The sequence below is a fragment of the Rhinolophus sinicus genome, linkage group LG01 (assembly GCF_036562045.2).
Source record: "Rhinolophus sinicus isolate RSC01 linkage group LG01, ASM3656204v1, whole genome shotgun sequence".
Classification (NCBI taxonomy): domain Eukaryota; kingdom Metazoa; phylum Chordata; class Mammalia; order Chiroptera; family Rhinolophidae; genus Rhinolophus; species Rhinolophus sinicus.
The window spans coordinates 49,954,132-49,977,882 of record NC_133751.1 but is presented as its reverse complement, the minus strand read 5'-3'; the positions used below and the strand labels follow the sequence as shown (position 1 = coordinate 49,977,882).

At 43.8% G+C, this 23,751-nt stretch overlaps 1 protein-coding gene and 1 long non-coding RNA gene across 9 annotated transcripts; one reads left to right on the top strand and one right to left on the bottom strand.

The window, feature by feature from the left end:
- Window positions 1-2,287: 2,287 nt before the first annotated feature.
- AHSG (alpha 2-HS glycoprotein) lies at window positions 2,288-15,164 on the bottom strand. The gene is made up of 7 exons (XM_019735819.2): window positions 14,633-15,164; window positions 12,337-12,447; window positions 11,911-11,995; window positions 11,397-11,560; window positions 10,079-10,180; window positions 3,594-3,677; window positions 2,288-2,977 (listed from the first exon to the last, which is right to left on the bottom strand). Exons 1-7 carry the CDS (start codon window positions 14,843-14,845, stop codon window positions 2,669-2,671), a joined length of 1,068 nt encoding a protein of 355 aa, XP_019591378.2. The 5' UTR covers window positions 14,846-15,164; the 3' UTR covers window positions 2,288-2,668.
- Window positions 13,021-22,834, top strand: LOC109449500 (uncharacterized). Of its 8 annotated transcripts, none has more exons than XR_012495245.1 (5): window positions 13,021-13,155; window positions 18,587-18,822; window positions 19,635-19,728; window positions 21,310-21,474; window positions 21,706-22,834. It is a non-coding gene; the product is annotated as an uncharacterized LOC109449500 (long non-coding RNA). The 8 variants fall into 8 exon arrangements; XR_012495251.1 differs by having other exon boundaries at window positions 13,041-13,155; window positions 18,666-18,822; XR_012495250.1 differs by lacking the exon at window positions 13,021-13,155 and adding an exon at window positions 14,271-14,286.
- Window positions 22,835-23,751: the final 917 nt, after the last annotated feature.

The window sequence follows — 23,751 nt, the reverse complement described above, 5'->3', positions numbered from 1 at the left end:
AGTCACTTCCTATCCTGTAGCTATTCTTGCCCAGCTACAACACATTTTCCCTATAGCAACTAACAAGCTGAATGCGATCGGCATTTGGAGCATTAATTAATCATTGTTCAATGTCGGGGCTGTCCTGTTCATTGCAGAATGTTTAGCATCCCTCGCCTCTGCCCAGTAGCATGGAAGTAAATGCTTCTACTTACTTCCAAATGTCTCTCCGAGGGCAAGGTGATACTGCTCACCCCATCCCTAAGTTGAGAACCTCAAAGCCTGAGTAGCCTGATTTTGTAACATGAAGCAGATGATGCCACTGCCCTGCTTAAAACCTTTAATGGTTTCCCACTACACTGAGAATAACAACATCCCATCTCCTTCTGAGGACTCCAAGGCAGCTCATGCCCTGTCCACTTCTTCAGTCTCCTCTTCTACAGCCCTCCTCCTCCCCTGGCTTGCTTCAGGCCAGCTTCTTTTCTCATCCTTGCCTACATTGACCGATTTCCTACCTCTAGGCCTTCATGCCTGCCTTTCCTCTGGAATAGCTCCTTTCTTGGCCCTTCTTCACTAAACCTTCTTTCTTTCTACAGGCTTAGGCACTAATGCTGATGGAGGTGTGAGACTGACAATAGCCATCCTGGCTAAGACTAAAGGCAGGCATTACTGAGAAATGCAGGGGAGAGGGGAGGGGACAGGAGAGAGCAAGAGCGAGACAGAGAGAGAGAGAGAGAGAGAGAGAGAGAGAGAGAGAGAGAGAGAATATCTTTTGAACCCCTGGATCCAGCTGTGCCTTAGGTAGGACTCATCCGTTTGAATTCCCAGTACACAGGTAGTAGCATTCACCTTTTTACTTAAGCTACTTTGGGTTGGGTATCTGCCAACTACCATGGAAAACACTGTGACTAATATACCATATGCTCCCCCACAGACACACCTGTGTGTACAAGAGTGGACAATGGGTGAGTCTCTTTTAGCACTGGGTGAAAGGTGCCTTTTCAGGATCTTCTTCCAAGCTCCCTCAAGGAAGGGCTAGAATCTTTAGCAGAATTGCTCAAACCATCCCATTTCCAGCTCTCCACTAAATGTCTCCTGTGGCACCCCACCCCATCATCTCCATTTTTTCTTCTTCCATCTCCTTCTATCTTTTGCCCTAAACAGGCTCAAAACTCTCCTTTCTTGAAAAAGAAATCTCTCTACCCAGTTCTTTTAGATTACATCTTACCTCTCCCACTGTTCCCTATCAAATTGCTTTATAGAGGATGTATGTGCCTCTCCATTTCTTCATCATATACATACTACTAGTCAAGCCTCTGCAGCGAGGCTTTTACACTTACCCTCCTAGTGAAACTGCATCTGCCAGTGGTCACCCCAGTGGTCACCATGACCTGCAAATCAGCCAACTAACCATGGTTGTTTTTCGTTCCTCATTCTCATTGCTCTTTCTGCAGCATTAAGCCCAGCTGACCATACCTTCCTCATCTTCTCTTGTTTCTGAAGTACCTAGTGGTTTTCCCACCTTCCTCTAGTTACTGGAATATTGGCAAAACCGCTAGGCGAGAATGATAGTGTCAATGCTTGATTGAGTCTCCTTGGTTCAGGTGAAGCCACTCAACTGGTTGTTAGTCCCACCCCTTTAAAATTCCACATGAAAGGGCCCATAACTTAGGTTGCTCAGATCAACCTAATTCTAATAGAGAAAAACTAAAACTGTCTAGGCACCATTCTATAGTGGGAACTGTTTATTCCTTTATGTTATCTGAACACTTGGATAGTGTCTACAAATGTCCACTAGATTTACTTGTCTGGGTGTCTCTCCTCTATTTATGCTATAAACCAGAGCTTTCAGTTAAAGCCTTTAAATGGATTGGCTAGAAAGACCAATCCTGTGTCATACAATGACGTGTATACAGTACAATCAACAGTTATTTTAAACATAAATTATAAACAGATATAATTAAAGTGAGGTTCCTGTGTTTATTACCAATCCCTCTTTACCTGGGTATTGGAGAAAACCAACAGTTGATTTGTCTGTACCACATGCAGGTACTTTGTCCTCTTTTAGCAATATTTTTTTTCCCTTATGAGATGAAAACAATTATTTTCTCGCAGGGAAATGGGCATATCCTGTGGGTTGTGAGCAGATTTTAGCCTCACTTTTTCCCATATAGTAATATAGCAGATTTTTATTCTATTTTGTTTCTATTTTCACTTTGATTTTGCTTAGGGACACTTGTGGTGTGGCTGTTAGGAAGACAGACCACACACATGAGCTTGGAGGAAGCAGGCAATAAGCATGACTACATTTCATCTTAGAACTTCTTTATTAAGGAAGGTCCTTCAGACACTTTTATTAACAAGCAGATATAAGCTTGACAAGAGCACCTCTCAAAGTCACAGTTCCAGTAGTTTTTGTGAAGTCAAAGAAGGCAGAGAACACAATGGTGGTAGCTTAGCGTCAAAACAATGAGCTTGCTGGCCTTACACCTTCTATCAAACATAACCATCACCCCCTCTGCTTCTGTCCTCTGAATAAGGAAGAAAAGTTGGGATTCAAGACTTAATATTAATCTAGACCACATGTAGCACCGGCTTTGATAGCAAACAAGGCCCCCACCCCTACCCAGACTTGGACAAAATGGTGGCTACGTTCTCTGTGCCAAACCTTCTCATTTCTGACGTACATCTAGATCTTAAAGTGTCTGATTCTCCCGGGGCAAGGGCGGACCACTGGACCAGCAGGAACAGCAACACCAGGCTGCCCCACCCCGGGTGTTTTCCCCACGTGGAATGCTTCCCCTGAGGCTGACTCCACTGAGGCCACACCTGTGAAGGTGTGGCGCAGGTCGTAGTGAGCCCGGTGCACTGGCGGAGGAGCTGCCACCACCATGGGTCCCACCATTACCGCAGCTGCTGGAGGAGATGCAGGCCCAGCTGAGGCCACCTTAGGGGTAGGTACGTTGGTGCCATCTGTTAGGAGCTGTGGTAACACAGGCTGGAGAGAGAACCATTTTCTTAGGTTAGCTACCTTTCTCTTTCCAGACAAGGCCACCCATGCTTCTCGGTGGAACCGCACCCAATTCTCTCACAGTAATAATTTTTTTTGCAAGGAATCTGACCAAAAAAAATACTACCTAGGTGCAAAGGATAGTCATAAGAACCACAGAGGAGGGTAATTGGCTTATGGTAGTCCCTTTCTCACCAATTGTCTTGGGATGGTGGACTCATACATGTCCCAGGAGCAAAAGAACCCCACCTTATGGCTAACTTTCACCAGCACTGTCACCCTCTTTGTCTACACCTGTAGCTGTGGAGAGCTACCAGGCCGATCTGGCCACCTGGTCTCTGCAACTCAGAAAACCACTCCCATCCAAGCAAATAAAAAGGTGGCTTTGTCAACTACCCATTAGCATGTTTCTGTGCTGTAGACTCCAGTTCATTGGAGGGGAAGGAATGGCTGAAACAACGGTCCATTTGTTGATCATTCCACATAGCCCAGGGCTATTTATCATTGTGGGCCTCAGAAGGACAGGACAGCAAATGCACTGCATAAGTGTCAAAGGGTCACTGTATTCTGAAGATGAGGGCAAGTGTATCCATGACGCAATTACCTGTGTTGGAAACACTGTGCAGGTCACGGCAACATCTTCCCCAGCAACCTTCTGAGTCAGCGTTGACTTACAGAAGCCATATTGCTGTCCACAGAAAGAGAGGAGTTATTTGAACAGGTTCAAAAAGTGGATTTCTCCCCCAGTTTCACTAAGACTACAACACATCAAAGGAAAAAAAACCTTAGACTTGAATTCCTTTTTAAGAAAAACTTTTTCTAAAGTTTATAGCTTCTACTTACAGAAGGTATATACTATATAATTCTATATAAAATGTGGAAAATACAGAAATGCTTTGCGAGTGGGAGAAATCACCCATAACCCCCAAAATGGTGATGACCCAGGAGAACTTCCATTAACATCCATGTAATTTCTCTTTTATTCTTAAATACTGTTAAATATCATGTACAAATGGGGATCATTTTGACTATGCCGTTTTGTAGCCTGCGTTTTTAACTTACTATAATATGAGACTATTTTCTTACATCATTCATTCATTATTCTGTGAAAATATAATTTTTAGTATCTGTATAATTTTCTATTACTGATATGCCATATTTTATTCAATGACTCCCTCCTGTTAGACAGTCAGATGTTCTTGGGGTCATTTTGTATCAATGATAAATCATGTCATGGCATGGAATTAAGCCCTGGTTGTTCACAAAGGTGAAAGCATTCACAGACTCTACAAAAGAAGTTTTTTTAGTAAAGTTAGGGCAGAGAGGGAATGCCCATGGCAGTGTCCAAAGATGACAGCTGCCTCGGGTAGTAAGGAGAGAAAAACTGGTAGAGGGGGTGGGGGCTTGCTTAGGGCAGAGTCCAAAGTCTGAGAATGGACAGCTGCACTAAGTTCAGATTAGCTTTTTGTTTTATAGAAAAGGGGGAGTAGGTCAGGCAGGTTTGAGGGCTGACATCCTTCCTGGGGTCTGGCCTGTTTGAAGATGATGTTATTTCCGGACTCTGGACTCAGACTCAGCCATCGAGGCCTGGGACTATACGTCACCAATAAAAACTGCAAGGAAGTTGTAAATTGGATTACAGTGTCCGGGCAACTGAGGATTAAGAAATTGCTCTTTTCAGGTTAGGATGTTGTTAATTAACAACGTATGGGTAGCCTTGAGAAAGGGAACAAACAGAGTTCTTAAGTTAATCAGTGAGGGGAGAAACAAAGAGAAAACAGATGGATATCAGGATGGATCAAACTGCAAACAAAGTCTAATTATAGGTGGTTAGATAGTGAACTATGGGGTGAGTTAAACTGCAAACTAGCAAGTTTAACTGTGTTAGTGATTCCCTGAATTTCACCCTTACAAATCATATATATACAGAGGGTGCCAAAAACATGTATACACACTTTAAGAAAGGAAAACTGTATTAAAATTGTAATACTCAATATATACCAATAACAAAAGATGAATACAAGTCACATTTGACTTCTTCAGTTACAAGATATGCTCAAAGTGGTTACCATCAGCGTCCAGATACTTCTGATTATGGTGAACTACTGCTTGAGCAAAGTTAACCAAAGTGCCCACTTGTACACATTTTTGTGGCACCCCCAGTATATGCCGCTGTATTAAAAGGGCTGCATCAAACTGGCTTGGGGTTCCATCAAGTGGGCTGTAATCCCAGGGAGCAAGGGATACCATCTATCACATCTCTTTGGTCAGTTCCTCTGTGAGGCCTTTTTCAAGCTTACAGGAAGGATGGACACTAGGAAACTCATTTCCTTGCCCAAAGTAGATACAAAGGTCGTAGGTTCACATTCAGAGTGAACTTCACAGGAGGGTTTTTATTGCAGAATCTGAGACTCATCTGATGGTTGGGTTAAGAAGAAAGGGGCACAGTGCACCTGCTTGGTTTTACTTTCTCCACCTTAATATGTGCTGTTCACTTAGAGGACTTCCAAGGCACTTTCCCACACATCTTTCAGTTCGTCTCTATTGGACAGATAAATCAACTGAGGCCTAGAGACTTAAATGGCCTGCCAAAGATTGCCTTGCTAAGAAGTGGCAGAGTTAGACTAGGGCCCACATCTTCTGACTCTGTGTAAATGCTAATAAGGGGCAACAGGGCAGCCAGACAATATAGAGTGAACCAAAGACTTGAGGGGGGAAAAAAAAAAAGGCAGAAATTACTGTGGGCCAGCCTCACAAAATGAGCCCTGGAGAGGAATCAGGACCAGCTCATTATTTTCTGACTTTTCACAGTGGTCAGGGATCATTAGACTGCGTTTTCCAGCCCTTCTCTTCAAAGAGCTAAGAAAAACATATCAAGTGATAAAGGGAGATTGTAGAGAATGACCAGAAGCCTGGTGGAATGTTAGTGTTGCTGCTCTGAAGAAGGATGTCACCCATCTGAGATAGCTTTGTGTGAAGCCAGACCTCTGACACTGCATTTCCTTCACCCAGAGTTTTTTGGCAGAGGGTGAGGTAGAGCTTTACGGCTTCTTAGATCGCATGAGCTAGAAGACATTGTAATTCTCAGTTATTGACTACTGAGGTGAAATAGAGCATGTTAAGATTAGGAACTGGATATTCCAGAATGATCTGAGAGATAATAATGACTTCCTCAAATTAGTGAACCAAGAACTGAACTGTGTGATAGTTACTCCTCAGAAAGAACCTGTGTAGTGTGCTTCATTTAACACATTTGGAAAGGAGATAACTGAGGCTTAAGCAGTTTGAATAGCTGGCCAAAGGCCAGGCCTCTTGTAATTGGCAGAGCTGGGGACTGAATTAACATGGGCAGGACTTCAAAACGACTCTTTAACCACTATGCTCATCAGTTTTTTCTTGGAGGCAAAGTGATGTGCGGATCACCTGACTCAGCTCCCTATTGTTTCTTCCACTAGGACGTGCTCACACTTTTTCATCCTTCTGAAATGCCCCCTTTCCTCTCACTCTGCCTATATAAACACACCATCCTCTAAGGCCTAGTTCAACCCCAACCTTCTCCAGGAAGCCATGAGTCCAAATTATCTCTTCCTTCCCTTAAAGACTCTTCTTAAAGACACTTGCAGAATTTTCTGGGACCTTTTTTTTTCTTCCATTAAATGTATAACCAAGTGAGATTTGGTTTTTATACTTCTTCAAGTAAATATGCATTAGCTATATCATAGAAACACTCTATAAATCCACAAATGAGGATGATACTTCCTTTAATAGATTCAGAGATGTGAACTGAATCAGTTCAGAATCTTCTCTCTTCACTTAGCCCAAATTTGGACCCAGGATCAGAAGGATAGGGAGGTGGGGTCCCTCCTGGCTCACCTATGACCTGGAAGCAGACTTGCTCCTCTTAGATGACATTTTCCTCTCTGATCCCTTCCAATGTCTTTAATAAAACTGCAAAAAGGCTATGCCTCTGCGAGGTGCCTCTCCATTCCCTAAATAACTAATGAGACAGTAGCTAACTCTGTGAGGTAGTGGTGCTTCAGCAGCCTTTAGGGCCAAGCAAAATGAAGTTTGCTGCCTTGATTTTACTAGCCAGGAGGCTTTGAGGAAGGCTCTTCATGCTTCTGAGCCTATGAAATGCAGGTACTATAGGGTTTGAAGGACCACAGTAAGAATCAGCTATAACGCTATTGTGTGCAGTGCCAGGTATCAAATAGATACTGAAAATATGGTAGCTCCTATGATTATCAGATGTGAACTCAATCAAAAGTTGGCGGACCACTAACTTTTCTAACCTTAGGGCCAATTCAGAAAATATCATAAATGTTTATAACATTGCATAAGAAGCCCCTTTCTCTTCTTTCTTCTTTATCTTCTTTTTTCTTTTAATTCCACTCAAAATTAAACATTGTAACTGATTACCCACTATTATACACCGAATATTTATGTCACCCCAATATTTATATGTTGCAAACCTAATGCCCGAGGTGGTGTTATTAGGAGGTGGAGGTGATTAGGATGTGATTAGGTCATGAGGGTAGGGCCATCATGAATAGGATTAGTGCCCTTATAAAAGCTGCCTGAGAAAGCTCCCTTGCTCCTTCCACCATGTTAGGACACAGTGACATGTGTCACCTATGAATCAAGAAGCAGGCCTTCACCAGATAGTGAATCTGGTGGTGGTTTGATTATGGACTTCTCAGCGTCCAGAACTATGAGAAATCAATTTCTGTTCTTCATAAGCCACCCAGTGTATTGTATTCTGTTATAGCAGCCTGCACTAGGATACCTAACTTATAAAACAGACACGTCTGTGAGAAAATTAGCACTGCTTTTTAGCTTCTAAAAGATTCCTGTTCATATCTGGGCACATTGAAAAAGAAGCAACACGGAGACAACTTTCTCATGTTTAACCCTGAAATTATAGGCTTTGGACTCAATGAGAGAGCTAGAGACCACAGGAGAGTCTTATAGTAGTGGTTGCTCATCACCATGTGAGACAAACCTAAGGTATTACTGGGAGATCTTACTACACTCATAGAATGTCAGAGATTATCTCATTTCCCTCATGAGGAAACAGATACCAGGCTGATAAAGAAAACTCCCCTATGTTGCACAGTGACAGAGCCCAAAGCAAACCATGGTCTCCACTCACATCTCTTTCTGTTACCTCTCACCCATCAGTTTAAAGGCATTACTGACTAAACTTTGTGTACTAGCTGTAAGCTGCCTGGGGGTGCAAAGCAGAGGAGATAGGGCCCCAGCCCTGGAGGAGTTTACAGGATAGAGAATCAAGAGTTACCCACACACAGCCATGAGGAAACAGCTCAAAACATTTATGACCCAGAGCTAAGTGGGGCACCAAGGCTCTAAGAAAGCTCCACAGTCCAGGAGGCATAGTTGCTTTGTTCACTCTTCTATCTCTAGTCCCTTGAACAGTCCAGCTGAGGCAACATGTATAATTGCTAATGCAATTAATGGACTCCAGAGCCACAGCTACTGGAATTAAATGCCACAGCACCCAAGGAATAGCTGAACAAGTTTGGGCAAATTACTGAATCTCTCTGTGCCTCGACTTTCCCATAGGTAAAGCATGGATAACATTGTAAAGATGAAATGTGATTATCCATGTAAGGTACTTTAGGAAGTGCCCACACAGAGTAAGCACTCAAAGGACACTCACTATAATTGTTATATAAGCAATCTCATTATCAGAACAGAAATTGATATTTGATGAACATATACATATACATACTTGATATGCCACCAAATGATATTTGATGAATGAATGAACAAATGAATGCAGTTGGAGTCAGAGATGGAAGGAATTTTTGCAGTTTGAAGTACTTGGAGAAGGTTTCTAAGCAGAGACCAGACATGAGCCAAGCACTTAAGGAAGCATAAGATCTGAGTAGGACGAAAGAGGAAGAAAAGAAAAAATTTTAAACTTTCAGAAGATCTTTTAGACAAAGACTTATGTTTAAAGATGTGTACTGAAGTGTTATTTTTTCTGCAAAATATTGGAAACAACCTAAATCACCACTGAGACAATCAAATACAATTTGATGACTCTATCAAATGAATTACTTTGAATCCATTAAAATATTTTCAAATAATAGTTAAAGACAAACATGCTCAGATTATAATAAATTGCAAAAAGCCTCACACATTATAAACGGTATAATCTCAATTAAGTAAAAAATCCATTTGTGTACAAAAAGGAAGAAATTATTAAAATGTTATAAAAAGGAAGGAATGCAGATAATTTTGTTTCTTTAAATCTTTCTTAATTTTCCAAATTGTCTATAATGTATTACTGTACTACTTTTGTTTGTTTTTAATTGCAGCAAAATTTTACATTCTATTTTTTGGTGTACAGTTCAATAATACTGGAGGGGCCAAAAAAAATGTATACAAGTGGACACTTTGGTGAGTGTTGCTCAAGCAGTAGTTCACCATAATCAGAAGTGTCTGGACACTGGTAACCACTTTGACCATCTCTTGTAATTGCAGAAGTCAAACGTGACTTGTGTTCTTCTTTTGTTATCGGTATATATTGAGTATTACAATTTTAATACAGTTTTTTTTTCTTAAAAATGTGTATACATTTTTTGGTACCCTCTCTCTGTCTCTCTCTGTCTCTCTCTGTCTCTCTGTCTCTCTCTGTCTCTCTCTGTCTCTCTCTCTCTCTCTGTGTGTGTGTGTGTGAGAGTGTATGTTTCTGTCCAACATCTCTGATGATCTCTTTAGGCTAAGTTCCTAGAAATGGACATTACTGGCTCAAGGACTTGAACAATTTCATATCACAGGTATATCTAAAAAATCTACACTTCATACTCCCAGCAGCTGGGCATGACTTGCCTTAGTTAGGAAACAGTCTCTGTCTTTTTCCTAATTCCAGGGGCCTCCAGCAGGTGAGATGATTTGCAGACAGCTCTTAAAGGGAGGAGGTGACCCCCTAGAGGAAGGCTTGGCATGATCCAGCCCCCAGGACACTGTTATCTCTCTTTCACAGCCCCAAAAGCCTAACTGGCTCTAAGGACACTCTGTCCTATGACCAGCTTTGCTGTCCCCAGGGCCCGGCCTGCTTACCTTTTCTGCCAGCAGGTTACAGTTGGCTGGGTCTGTGACCTCGTTAGCGACACAGTCAGTGGCAGCCACTGCAAATTCCACATAGGTTGAAACTGGAAGAGGCTGGTGAGAATAGATGAAAATGCTCATGAGGCAACATGACTTAGCATGAAAAAGGTAGAGAAGGAGAGGCTGAAGGGAAGTAGCAAGGGCCATGGCATTATACCCTTCAGGGAGCACCCTTCGCGTAGATCACACTGTGGTCTCTATCGCTTACGCAAAATGTGCTCTTGATGGCTTACGTAGGGCAGTTATTGTGGCCTCATGTCTTGAGTGCTTGTATACCGTGGTCTCCCATGAAGGAGGTGCAGGTACCCACTGCCCATCGTTCAGGGCAGAGTGAGTTTTCAAGTAGAAAGTAGGAACCCAGAGGCCAACCTTACCCTGACCTAATTGGAAACCCTCTCCCACACCCCATCTCAATCCCTGCCTTCCTACTTGGGGCTGCACTTGGAGACCCAAGGTTCAGGTTACTCCAAGATAGAGCAGGAAGGTACAGAGATTAATTAATACATCTCCCACCAATTGTATAGAGCAGGATCAAATGAAAAATAGAAATGAAAGTATGGAAGATACTTGTGCTTTTATTTCTTATAGTTCTTATGGAGCATATGGACACTTCTAATAATCAAATGTCTGTTATTTGGAATAGCCTGGGGTAGTGGTGTTCTGAGAAGCACATACATATTTTGGTTAATAGAATTATCACCTATACAACGCATTTCCAAGTATGCTTTGGCTGGTATCCAAAATACCAGTTTTCTGTATTAAAATTTTGTTGCATGCAAATATGCTAAACTATCCACAGTACAATTAGATTTTTTTCAGTAAATCAAAAGTTATTTTAGGATCCTGTTCTTGTACGCCTTATCTGTGTAAGTAGGCCCACGTCTTTATAAAGTATCAATTACAAGAGTGCTGCAGATGGTCAGTGGTGATGGATGATAAAGATGTGGAGAACCGAGAATTTACAGTGAGTGCTTCTGGATAATGTGGAAACTCCCACCCGCTGAACAGCGAGCCCTGGTGTTAACTAAAACTGAGGAACTGGGGACAGGCAGCATCTGGCTGATTTAGACTACAGTGGCTCAGCTTGGAGGAGGCACTGACGGTTTTTTGGGTTCTACTGACATTCAGGGTCCTCCTGCCCCCGAGGACCCTTGCTTTCCCTTCCACCATCCTCCTGGCCTTCCCATTGCTGCTCCTGCTCTGTCCCTCACCACGTACATTCCCGAAGTGCCACCAAATTGCCCAAACTATCAAAAGGTCTCGGTCTTACCACAATTTGAGCCCGGGCAACTTCCACAAGCTGATAATAGGAGCCATTATTACGAGCGTTGAAGGCGGCCAGTGCTACCTCCACAGCATGCGCCACCCTGCTGTCGTTAAGTGGGGCCAGCAGAGGGCAGTCTGGGCACACCTTTCGCACATCCTCGGCTGAATCTGCGCAGAGAAAAAACCAGTCAGGGTTGTGATTCTCTACAGCGTTCACCCCTGCTCTGCTTATTTAGAAAGGACCAACACATTATCTAAATAGCGTCAGGTGTTATCTCTGCTTCTTACTAAACCTTCTGGTGGTTCCCCCATGCTGACATTTTTGCAAGATCTCTCATCAAGGGGCAATTTTCAACTCCAATGAGAACAGCCCCTTAAATCAGTTTTACAATCCCAGATACCAGGAAATTTGGCTTCTCCATTCCCTCACCAACAAAGTGGCTAGAATTACATTGAAAATAATTCAGTTTCCTTTCTCACTCTTGCTACAAAGTCAAAACAAGTAGAATCATCTCTACCTGGACTGGAATCACATTTTGCAAACAACACGGAAAACTGGCCGTCCTGTTTCAGCACATGGAAATCACAGTCTCCTTCCACAGCCTAGAGAAATAAACCCACAGTGCGGGCCTCAGAGAAGGCCTGGCCCTTCACTTCTCACCTGGAGAGGGGTTGGTCCCTCAGGCATGGTTAGCAAAGGTGAGCCTCACAAAATCATGTTAACTGGGTGACAGTGACACATTACATCCTCTAGAGCTACAATAAGAAAGTTTGTTGTAAAAATCATCCTCAGGGAAGGAGGCTGCAAATGGCAATTTTTGAAAGAGTACACTGGCTAGCCATGAGGGCAGGCTGGGCAGCTGGATACAATGGACCTGCTCTTTGCAGAATCACAGTGGAGCTGGCTGGGCCACCACCGAAGTCACCCTAAGAGTGCCACTCACGTGCTGCTCCAGCTTCCTCACAGAGCAGTTTGCCGCAGGGGTGGGGTCCAGTGCGTAGCAGGTGGTTTCCAGCGTGTCTATTTCAATCTCAAACACCTCTCCCATGGGCCGCTGTGGAGACAGAGAATGAAGAAGTGAGCAGCCTATTGCCCTGATACGGTTGATTGGGCCAAAGTCTGAGCCCCACTGGGCTTGAACCCATCCCCTGTTGTAGAGGTGAGATACCAAATCCTTCCTACTGTGAGTCTGCAACTCCACCCAGCTCTATCCTACCCTGCGGACAGACGACCATAGGGCTTTTCTCAGCCTCTGTTAGCTGAGCAAGTGCTCAATGGTGTTTGCCAGGAAGAAGGCGGCATGGGCTTGAACACTTGGAAACTAAAAGTGACTGCTGATACTTATCAATTTAAAAAATTTCACCCTTCAAGCAGTGCTTTGAAAAAGTCAGCTTTGGATTTTTCTGTTATGCAGCAAAATAAGATGCTGTTGGATAATATTTTGCCATCTCTATCTTCTCCATCCCTCCCTCTACGTCTTTCTTCTCTACCTCTCATCGTCTACTTTCCTTTCTTTCCCATTTCCTTTTCCTTCCTAAAGGAAACTTTGTCCTTGGCCTTTTCTTTGGCTTGTAAAGGCCTGGACGCAAAGTTGCTGCTCTCTACTGCCCGCTGGTGGTGGTGAGGGGCAAGAGCACGCCCCTCTCCGACAGGAGGAAGCCGTGTGGAAGTCGTAGGGAAGGCAGTGGTAGGAGTGCTTGTATAACAACGTGGAGTTCACCTGTTTCTGTATGCTTTCTTCAAAGCCTGGAAAATCAAGAAGGTACGAGTATGTCTTTTTGTCTTTCAGCCCACTGCTTGCCTCTCGTTTCTGTTCCTCCTGACTCACTGGTACTGGAAGCCTTGAATCTCCTCTCTTGGAGGAAGCTGTGTTTTATGACGGGCAGATTTGCCCAAGTTAGCTTCCTGAAAACATTCAGAGCTGCAGTGAATAGGAGCAAAGCACTCGTGAATTTTTCAAGGAAAGTAACTCTCAAGCTCTGCCTTTAGTGAAAACCACAATGTCTGTTCATTACCTTTCCCTCGCATATGTATGTTGTCTGTTAGTCCCCCGTGAACTGATCAGTGTTTCCTGTACTTCAGTATGGCTGTGGCACTTCTAAAATCTATCTGGGACAGTCCTGATTTTAGATATTGTGTTCCATTCGGAGATCAGATGTCAGTCAGTCGGTCTGGATGTCCTGATGTTTACCTTATCTTCCTTTCTAGATTGTAAATCTCTTGCGGGCGTTAAATGTCTTTCTCACCTTTGGATTAAGTTGAATGATTAAAATGCCAATATTTGACTGCTATTAATATATAAAAATGGCAATTTCATATGGTTCAACCTAACATCACCTATAGCACCTGAAACTGGTGCTAAAATCCACGGAAGCTTTGTAATTAATGTTTGTCGAAAGAATTATTCTTCATCAGATATACAATCTAATTTCAAAATAGTCAGTAGACAGATGCCTTTTCCCCACCTCTCCAAATCTCTCAACTGATCCCCCAGGCGTATTTTCTAGCTTGATCTTCATTGTCACGGCTTCAGGCTGCATTAGTTTCCTGTCTGGCACGTGAGGAAGTCAATCACATCATGCCAAAGACTTCTGTCTGGGATGTAGGATCTGGGAAGCAACTTTTGTAGAGGAACGAATGCAGGCCTGGAATTGATTACCAGACTGATGCTTACTGAGTATATGACCTTGGGCAAAGAAAAATGCCCTCATTGGTCAGGTCCTTGGTTTCCTCTTATGTAAAACAAGGACAATACCTACCACACTGGACTGGGGGGTAGGAAGGGTTAAGGAGATAATATACATGTGAAAAGGTCTGGCGCAGAGTAGGTGCTTTTCAAATGCTACTTTCATTCACTCTCAGTCTTCATCCAGAGAAACAGAAACAAAGAAAGGTAAGTGGTTTCCAGTCAGTGATAATTTGGCAACTAGAATCCAGTCTCTTGCACCCTGGTTTTTCTAGCAAGCCAGACTTTCTACTTGCAGTCTTCAAAATGTCCTTCAAAGCCTTTTCTTCTCCTGCCCACCTCCCCAACCGCCAACAACCCTCCTTGAGACCTGTCAGCACCACACAGGATGTCTCCTCTGATGCCCTCTGCCTGCCGCCTCCCTCCCTCCTAGGAAGAAACCCGAGTTCACCCCTCTTTGGTTTCATTTGTGCTGGGAGCTGTGATCTTTTGAGACACCCAGTTAAGCTCCAGCAGCAGGTTCTTTCAGCTCAAAAAAAGCAGGTTCACTTACCCGAGGCCACACCTTCACTTTGTCAATCTGGTTCAAGGCGTGCTTGTAGCCCCGAAGAAGATTGCTATTGATGTAGTCCACAGCCGCCAGGGCTGCTTGCTCTGTTTCTGGGTCATCACAGTTTAGTTCTCTATAAGCCGGACCTGGGATGTGTGGGGCAGAGTGGCAGCCCCAGAGCTGAGCAAGGCAAAGGACCAGGACAAGAGACTTCATGGCTGCCCCAGAGAGGCCCTGGCAGGTGGGCAGGTGACTGGAGGCTTCAGGAGAAACCCAGGTGCTCTGCTGGGAAAGGTAGACCGATGGAGGGTCTGAGGGCTTTATTTATCTGTCAGAGCCTCCCGGAGGAATTGCATAAGGACGTGGGATGATTTCTGTTGTGGTTCCAAGAAAATCCCAGCAAACATCAGCCCTGGAAAAACAAACATTGCTGGCCCCCCAAGAAACCTGCCAAATCAATGCTGCTGGGGGTGGGGTGGTGGAGGCCTGCGGGGGAGATGCTCCAAAGTCGGCTGTGAACCTGGTAACAGCAGCAGAGAGAGGAGGCAGCTGAGGATGAGTCGTGCTCCCAGGTGAGGGGGCTGGCACAGCCGACCCTGGAGCGCTGTGGGTTTGGCAGCAGAGTGAGTGCCTTTCATTGTGATCTGAGCACACCATGGGGTCTGGGGGGAAAGAAGGGGTGTTCAGCAATTTGGTGAAATCCCCCAATGTCTGGGAGGGTTATCTTCTCCAAGAGGGGTCCTGGAGAGAAGACATGACCCACAGATGTGGCAAAGATACAGACGATCTAGAGTGAGAAGGGAGAGCCATGGGAGATGCCAACATCTTGGGTAAGATCCTTGGAGAAAAGAAAGGAGATATTTCTGCCTAAAGTGGGGAATGGGGGTAAGAAAAGTGTGTTCCCACAGCAAGCTAGGGAGGGCTATGGCCAACTAAGCAATATGGAGTTCTGTACTCCCTCATCCTCTTTTCTCCAGACCTCACTGCCAGGACCCTGCAGGTGCCAGCATGGATGGCACTGACCTGGGTCTCCTGGGTGGTTGTGTGTGATTGGCACCAGTGGCCCTGTGTCCCCAGCGGCCCATGACTTCAGCCAGGGCAGCAGAGGGGAGCCCTAGGCTAACACTCACTCATTTGGCAACGCTCTAGAGGAGTTTGAGTCTCACACTCAGGCAGAGAGGCTGCAGGGGCAGCTAAGAACACAAATGCCTCCTCCTGCCCTTCACAGCCTTAGCAGAATTAGAGTGAGTCTTTCTGGCCAGAGCACAGGGCCACAGTGTTGGCTCCAGGAACTATCTTTTCAAAGGAACACCTTGACAATCCCAGGTGTAACTTGCAAGGAGGGTGGGCAGGATAGCAAGAGGCTTGGGAAATAGCATACGAGGTCCTGGCTTGGATTAGCCTGGAGCAAGGACGTCCTAACGCAGAGATCAACATGTTCTTCAAACATTTAGAGGTCATCATTGTATGTGGGTGGATTTGTTCTGTTGTTTGCTATTGCTTCAGAGAACAAAACTTGGTTTAAAAAAAAAAAAAGAGGAGGCTTTCTACAGGGGAGCTTAATAATATTGATTTGCTGGGGGAGGAGGGAGAGAAGGGGGGGGTGATGGGACACAGAAAGTAGCTAGAGGACTGTTTTCACATTTACTCCCAGCTGCATACACGAATACAGAATCCTAATGACAGAAGCTCAGAAGGTGTGATCAAGACTCCAGGCTCTCTCTGAGAGAGGGATCCTGGCTCTTAAGGACGCAAAACAAGCTCTGGCCAGCTAACAAGATGATCCTCAGAACCGGGTGACTTTCCATCAGCCTTAGGCCCCATTTTCTTCAGGGCCTTGACTCATGAGCAACTTTTTGTAGATACTATGCTTTTCTTTTAAATAATGCTTTAAAATACAAAATAGGATCATTACTAAAAATCTGAAAAATCACAAAAAAATATATGCAGTGAGTGCGTATTTCATATATCATGAGCTCAGATACACAAAATATAACTGTTTTCACAACACAATTGAATTTCTGTCTCTGCGCCCTATTTTGTGAAACTCTAATCTGGTTGCTTCTAGGTAACCTACTCCTGACCCTTGTGGTGAAACCCAGTCCCAGTTTGAGGATTTTTGCCCCTCTTGCTGCTTCTCCCCTCTGGGATTAAAAGCAAGTGATTTATGCAAATACAACTTTAGTCAAGGGCAGAAAAGGGTGTTCTTCTTGGCCTAGTCCTGCAAGGGTCTGTGCTGGCGTTGTCTGCCAGATAACCTGTCTCATCTGTCCTTAGTCACATCCACCTGGCTTGTTCACCCACAAGCTCATGAACTGCTTGCCCCACCTAATCCATAGCAAGACAGTCCCTCATCCCCAATCAGGGGTCCCCTTATCTCAACTGTGGGACCCTTTCTGGAGCACAGGCCTTCTCTCAGCTAAATGCTACTGATGGAGAAACTGACCTAAAATGATTCCCTGCCACGTGAAACCGACCTAAAATGGTGGCCCGAGGGAAGAGAGAAGTCCCCAGCCTAAGCCCCAGCCCACTTCCGCATAACCCCCTCCAAGCCACACCCTGAACCAATCACCAGATGACACCTACCCCTTCCCCAACTCAAGGAAGTCCCTAACTCATAAAAACCTGCTCAAAACCTTTGTAGGGGCTCAGCCTTTGGGAAGGATTCCGCTGAGCCCGCCGGCGTAATAAAGCTGACTCTCCTAACTCTCTGAGTGACACTTGGGTTCTTTCCGGTCCTGGTATCCGTAACCCTACCTTCTTCTTTAAGCTTCAGAGAATTTCGCTGCTGTGCTCACTCAGGGTGTGGGGGCTTCAGGAAGCTGCCTTCAAGCCCATCTACCTAGACACACCCTGCAGTCATGGTCCCACCACTGTTCTGGTGCCACCTGCTACTCAAGGGGCTTCTTCCTGCGATGTGATGTCTCCCTGTGTTACCTGTGTGCCCCTCCCCCTCCCTGTCCTGTGGTGAGGCCTGGCTCCCCTCTGTTCTGGGATTTCCACACTGTTCTTGGTGTGGTTCTAGTGCATTCCCAGTATGAGTGTTGTGGGAAGAAAAAAGGTCTATTTGATCATCCTGTCTGATCATTTGTGTCTTATACTCATAGCATTTCTTTAGGTATCTTTGTTCTTGGATCTTCCATGGGTGACAACAGCACAATTGGTATTGTCCTGTTTCACTGATGCTAGAAGAACAAAGCATGTGGTATAGAACAGTTAGTAACTCACCTATCATCTTTCCACATATAAACAGAAAAACAAACTCAACCATAAGCTCATCACCCAGAGATGCACAGAGTTCATGTTTTAGTGTATTTCAATCTTGTCGTTTTTTTTATTCTATGCAAGGAATTATTTTAATGTAATTTAAATCATACCACATATACAACTTTATATTCTTCTTTTTCATTTAATATTATAACTGGAATATTTTCCCAAGTCATTAGACTTGAAAAACATGCGTATAACGATTCCCTATGACTTTATTGTGTGTCTCATAAATTATCTAATCATTCGTTTACTGTAGGGCATTTAATTTGTTCTCAAGCAATCACTCTCGTATACATAGCCTCAATGAAATTTTTTATTCAGGAATCTTTGGCTTTCTTATTATTTTTTCAGGATAGACTCTTATGAGTTTAATTATTAATTAAAATGATTTGGACATTTTTAAAGCTCTTGATTTCTCTGCCCAAACTGCCTATCAGAAAGGCCGTGTCCATTCATGCCCCCAATGGTGTGCTCTCACGTCAGCTGTTCTCTCTTTTCCTCTGCTACCACTTCTGTACTGACTTTTGTGGGAGCTTAGAGATGGGAAAATCATTAGAACTTTTTAAAGATGTGTTTTAGGGATATCTTTGGTTTGTATCTCAAATATTCCATATGTCTAATTCTTATAAACTAAAATAACTTTGGTGTCAAGCTGAATAAAATGATCCCTCATTTAAATTTTTTCAGTTTCCTTAGAAAGAAATGTTGCTATTCATTTACTGACAATGAAGAAGAAAATAGATGATATTTTGGTATGTTTTCCAAGAGAGCTGTAACAAAGCATACGAAAGGGAGGCTCTACGTGTTTCACTGTGCCTGATAGCACCAATTTAAACTCGGAATGATTTTCACCTGCCAAGTACTGAGTGCACTTGAGTCAGCTCCATCCTCCTGACTCCAGCTTCTTTGCACGCCAATAGGAGGTAAGCATTTACTTTTCTTTCTGGTCCTTTGTCTCAATAGTTTAACTACTTATCTATGCAATTTTCTATGAGGCCCACATCACTGCATTAAAACAATACTCTTTCCATTCATACTAACTGTGTCTGATAGTGTATGGAGGATATCAGGAGCTTGTCAGAGCAGGTCGAGGAGAGCAGATCCAAAGGTCTAAGGAACAGAAGAGGGCCAACCACCTCCAGGAGATGGCAGCAAGGCACTGGGCAGTGCTTGCTGGGTGGAGCCCCCGTGTGTGCTGTTGATGGTGGAGACCTCAAGATGGCAGCTGACGATGGCACCAGGCCTCTGAATTTCTTAGTAGAGCTCTTCACTAGGGCAGCAATGCATTCAAACTGTTCCAAAGCAGCATTCAGCATTTATAGATGCCAGTCAGCAGGCAGGACTAGATGGATCATGGAAAGCTGAGGCTCAGAGCTGCCAGGGCTGTTCCTGTCAGGGCCCTGCCAAGGGACACAGGTCTCAGTGAGGAAGGATAGAGCTAGAGGGGGTGAAATAAATGTCAGGCAACGAGAGCTGAGGTAAGAGCTAGAAACCCAGCCTCTCGCAAAACAGAACATGAACAAGTGCACGTCAGCAAAAGCCAGAGGAACAATTGGTTTTCGCAGGGAGGAAGTGGCAGTGGTTGGTGTTTAAATCATTGGGCCAAATTCCTGGCTCTGCCCTTCCTGGTACTTAAAGGGCCTAGGCCCTGAGAGGCCAAGGATTAAGTTCTGATATACTAGTGTTTCTTCATTCGTGTGGGCATTTATTGAATACCTACTATCTGTGATATCAGGTGCCTGGGTGCAGAGTGATGAGAAGACATCGTCTGCTCTGAAGGAGCTCACCTTGACTCGTGTGGTCCAGCGACATCTGATTACCCACAAACTGTATGTATGTTATACAAAATTATCATAATGTTTATCATGTGAAGACAGTTTAGGATTTGTTTCTCCAATGTAAAACATCACTTAATGGAACATAAGTTACCCTTGTCCAAGGACCCATCAGGTTTCTTGTGAAGGTAACTTAGCACCAGTTGCCCTGGAAATAATTTGGAAGAGTCCTTTGTACTCAGTGCCAATACACCAAAGTTAGGAGACAAGGACCTGAGTATATCGTGGTAAAAATTACCAACTAAACCACAGTGACCAGTGGTGATTACTTCCTTCTTTTTTTTTTAAGGAGGGCGCAGCTCAAACTGGACCATGTGGGGAGCAAACCAGCAACCTTGGTGTTAGTAGCAACACGCACTAACCAACTGAGCTAACAGGCCACCCCTATTACTTCCTTTCTTTGGCTGGAAAAAGAGCTCTGCAAGCTTTCCCCCAATTCTGTCCTCATAACCATGACATGGCTCTGAAAATCTAAACCCTGAAAAGAAACTCATTTGAGGGAATAAATGGGGAAAAGTGGGTCCTAGACGAGGCTGGGGCAAAGGAGAGGGTGAAGGTGCAAAATTTAAGGAGGTACCCATTCTTAGGGTCCTACCTCCTTAAATAGTGTGCCTTTGGCCTCCCTGGCCTCATTCTAATCCCAGCCCTGGGGAAGAGGCATAATCAAAACCCAGAATAGAAAAAGTTTGTACTTCATCAAGTCTTTCTATTCTTTCAAGAAAAGTTATTTTACTGTTTGGGCCGGTGACTGTATGTGTGAATTTGGCTGCAAGAACACAATGGTCCTTGCAGTAGGTTTTTCATTATCACAAAGAAACTATGGGAAAACTTCCATTCTCTTTTGTTTGGAAGACGACTTCCTACTATGTACCGTTTAGTGTGACTTTGACACCCATTCAATGTTGTTTCTCAAAAGAGAGAATCATTTTAGGGTTAAAGAAAGCATGGGGGAGATTTCTGAGACTGGAACAGCACCTCCTCAGGAAAATATCATCATCATCGCTAATGTTATTGATTCCTTATTCTGTAAAAGTTATTGTGCTCCAATCCTCACAACTCCGTGGGAGCTATACTAGTCTCAGAAACAGAGGCTCAGACACGTTCTGGAACTTGACTATATCACACAGAGGTGGAACCTTGATTTAGCCCAATCACTTTTTCCTGTTAACCCCAAACCAAAAGAACACAGGGCCTAAAGAGAGCTGAGGAACCTGGCTGCTGAGCACTGCCTAAACGCGAGCAAATCATTATTCTTCAATACATGGCTATATTTGAAGAAAAGCGAAAGAAATAGAAAAATGTATTGAGTTTGGTTAACAATTAAAACAATAAAAGATTAGTTTACCCGTATAATTTCAGTCAGTAGAAAATACTTGAAAATCAATTTTGCGGAAGAGACCTTTACCTGTTGACTTTAGTGATGATTCAGCTGGTGTTGAAATTATCTCTACCTCAGGGTTAGAAGGTAAATACAAGGTAAATGATTACATTATTTCTGGTTAAATGTTTTCCAGAAAATTACATCCTTTTCTCCTGCTGGTTTCTGTCATTAACTTTTAATGTCCTCAAAACCAGGTTAGTGGCACTCTTCAAACAAGAAGGAAGATGAGAGGTGAAACTATCATCTTCTCACGAGCCCCATCATTTGCTTGCTGAGACCCTTGGACACAGAGATGTTCAGAAGAGCTGTGGCCTTGTTATCCAAGGGTCGCACGACTACAATGAGGCCACTGGAGTCAAGTAACTCATAGTACCTTAGTACATTTAGGCACTTCTTTACCCATCATGTAGATTACTGGGGTTGGGATGGGTCCTTTCAATAGTGAATCAATATTGTAGATAATGTGGATCCATTGATTGACTTGTATTGAGTATTCTCTGGACATATATTTATTAACTTCAAAACTAACTTCTTACGTTTTGCTAGGTGCTAAGGATTCACAAATGGAAGGTATAATTCTTGTCTTCTAGATGTTCACTGTCGGGTCTGGCTCCATAGCTCTATGTTTAGCTATTATGAGCACACAGAAGTATAAACCGTGGTTCCTGCCCTCAGCCGACATTGAATCCGGAGGAACCAGAGGAACACAGTCCCTGAGTTAGAAAGGTTCTCAGAGGACAGCAGTGGCTATGTCGTTTTCAATCTTGTATCTACAGCACCTGCCTCCTACCCAGCACAGACTGAGCCTCACACATGATCACAGAGGGGCTCTAGGCCAGCCTCCCACTCAACGCAGAGCCTCCCTTCAGTGTCTGGTGTCTGGATGAAGATGTTCACGTACAGGAATCTCTCCATCACCCTGGCAGCCCATTCTATTGCTGAATCACTCTAGTAACTAGGAAGTTACTAGTTTCCTTCATATCAAGTCAACACCTGCCTACATTGTAACCTCACCAATGGATTCAGAGTCTCCTTTAGGAACTACACAGACTAAATCAATTTCCTGCTCTATATGTAAGCCTTTAGATATTTAGCGACATCCATGTTGCATCCTGCCAGAGGCTTATCTGGCCTCTATCATCTCTGTTCCTTCCTTTACTTCTCAGGTAACTCAGTTTCAAGACCACCTAATCATCTTGTTGAATAGGCAAGACTGGCACCAATGGTTAAAAAATAGAACAAATCGTCTTGTGATTAGGAGTCAAATGCATTGCATAGCTGTCTGAGGAGGTGTGCTCTTGTGCATGCACACGTGTGCACAGTGAAGGACAATTCAATAATTCCTAGGAAAGGAGGTAGGCCACTTTCTACCTGTAGGACAGGAGGATTTCTCCTGGTTTCCAAAGATTTATCTGGACCCTCAAAAGGATTAACAGTTAAACCAACCAACAGAGAGGCCATTCTTCTCCAGAGATTGCCTTGATTAGACTTCCTGAACGTTGAGAGGGAAACTGTAGGAGGCTAGTGGAAGACCTATGAGAAGGGACCAAGTCTTCATTCTGCTTGGATTCACCAAGGCTCTCAGCTGGTAGCATTTCTTCACTACTTGTTGTCTGATCTCTAGAAAACACTTAGGGATATGAAAAGTCTTTGTTTCTGGTGTCCTTGTTAGGACATTAGAAGGTGACAAGTTGGAATTGAGAAGGTGTTGATCATAGGGCCAGCAATGGCTTAAGCAACCACTGAGCTTCCAGAAGTCAGATTCTAATGGAGACTGAGGCAGTGGGAGGACGGATACAGCAGGAAGGTGAGGGTGAGTGAGATAAAGAGGGGCCAGATTGTGGGGGGGAGGGCAAAGGCATGGGAGCAGCTTAGTTGGATTAAGAACCCTGCATCTAGAGTTGGGACAGACAGCGGTGCCACTATTTACTAGCCATGTGACCTAGCTAGAGATTTAATTTTTCCAAGCCTTAGTTTTTTTATCTGTCAAGTACGGGCAATAAAACCTGGCTAGTAGAGATGTGCTGAGGATTTAATGAGATAACGTTTTGTAAATGCTCAGTGTAGAACCTGGCACATAGTGAGTGATCAACAAATGGGAATTCTTAATAACCCTAATAATACACTAGTACTAAAAGTACCAAGAGGGGCCATGGGGAATACAATGTGACAAGATATAGTCTTTGCCTTCAGTTAGCCTGTTCAGAGACAACACAGCCCAGTGGCTAAGAGTAAATGCTCCTTAACTTTAATCTTTGGCAAGTTATTTAACCTCTCTGAGTTGTTTTACCCATCTGTATAAAGCATAATAATAGCAGTGCATACTTCAATGTTAAGAGCATTAAATGAAATAGTACACTTAATATTCCTGGCATCCGGTACGCATCTATATTATCACTTAGTCAGAGGGAAGAAATAGAACAGGTGGAAGTGTGACTGCATTTTTTGCACCAACATGCTGGCAAAGAGGGGCTGCATGCAACAGGCAGGGGGTTGCATACAACAATTCTGGCAAGTTCTGGCAACAGGAGGGAACAGAAAGAAAAAGGGAGAGAGTGGTATTGTGGAAAATAACCAATAGATTTTTCCCTGTTCCTTGTGCTAGCAGCCAACCCAAGGAAATCAATGAGGCAGGA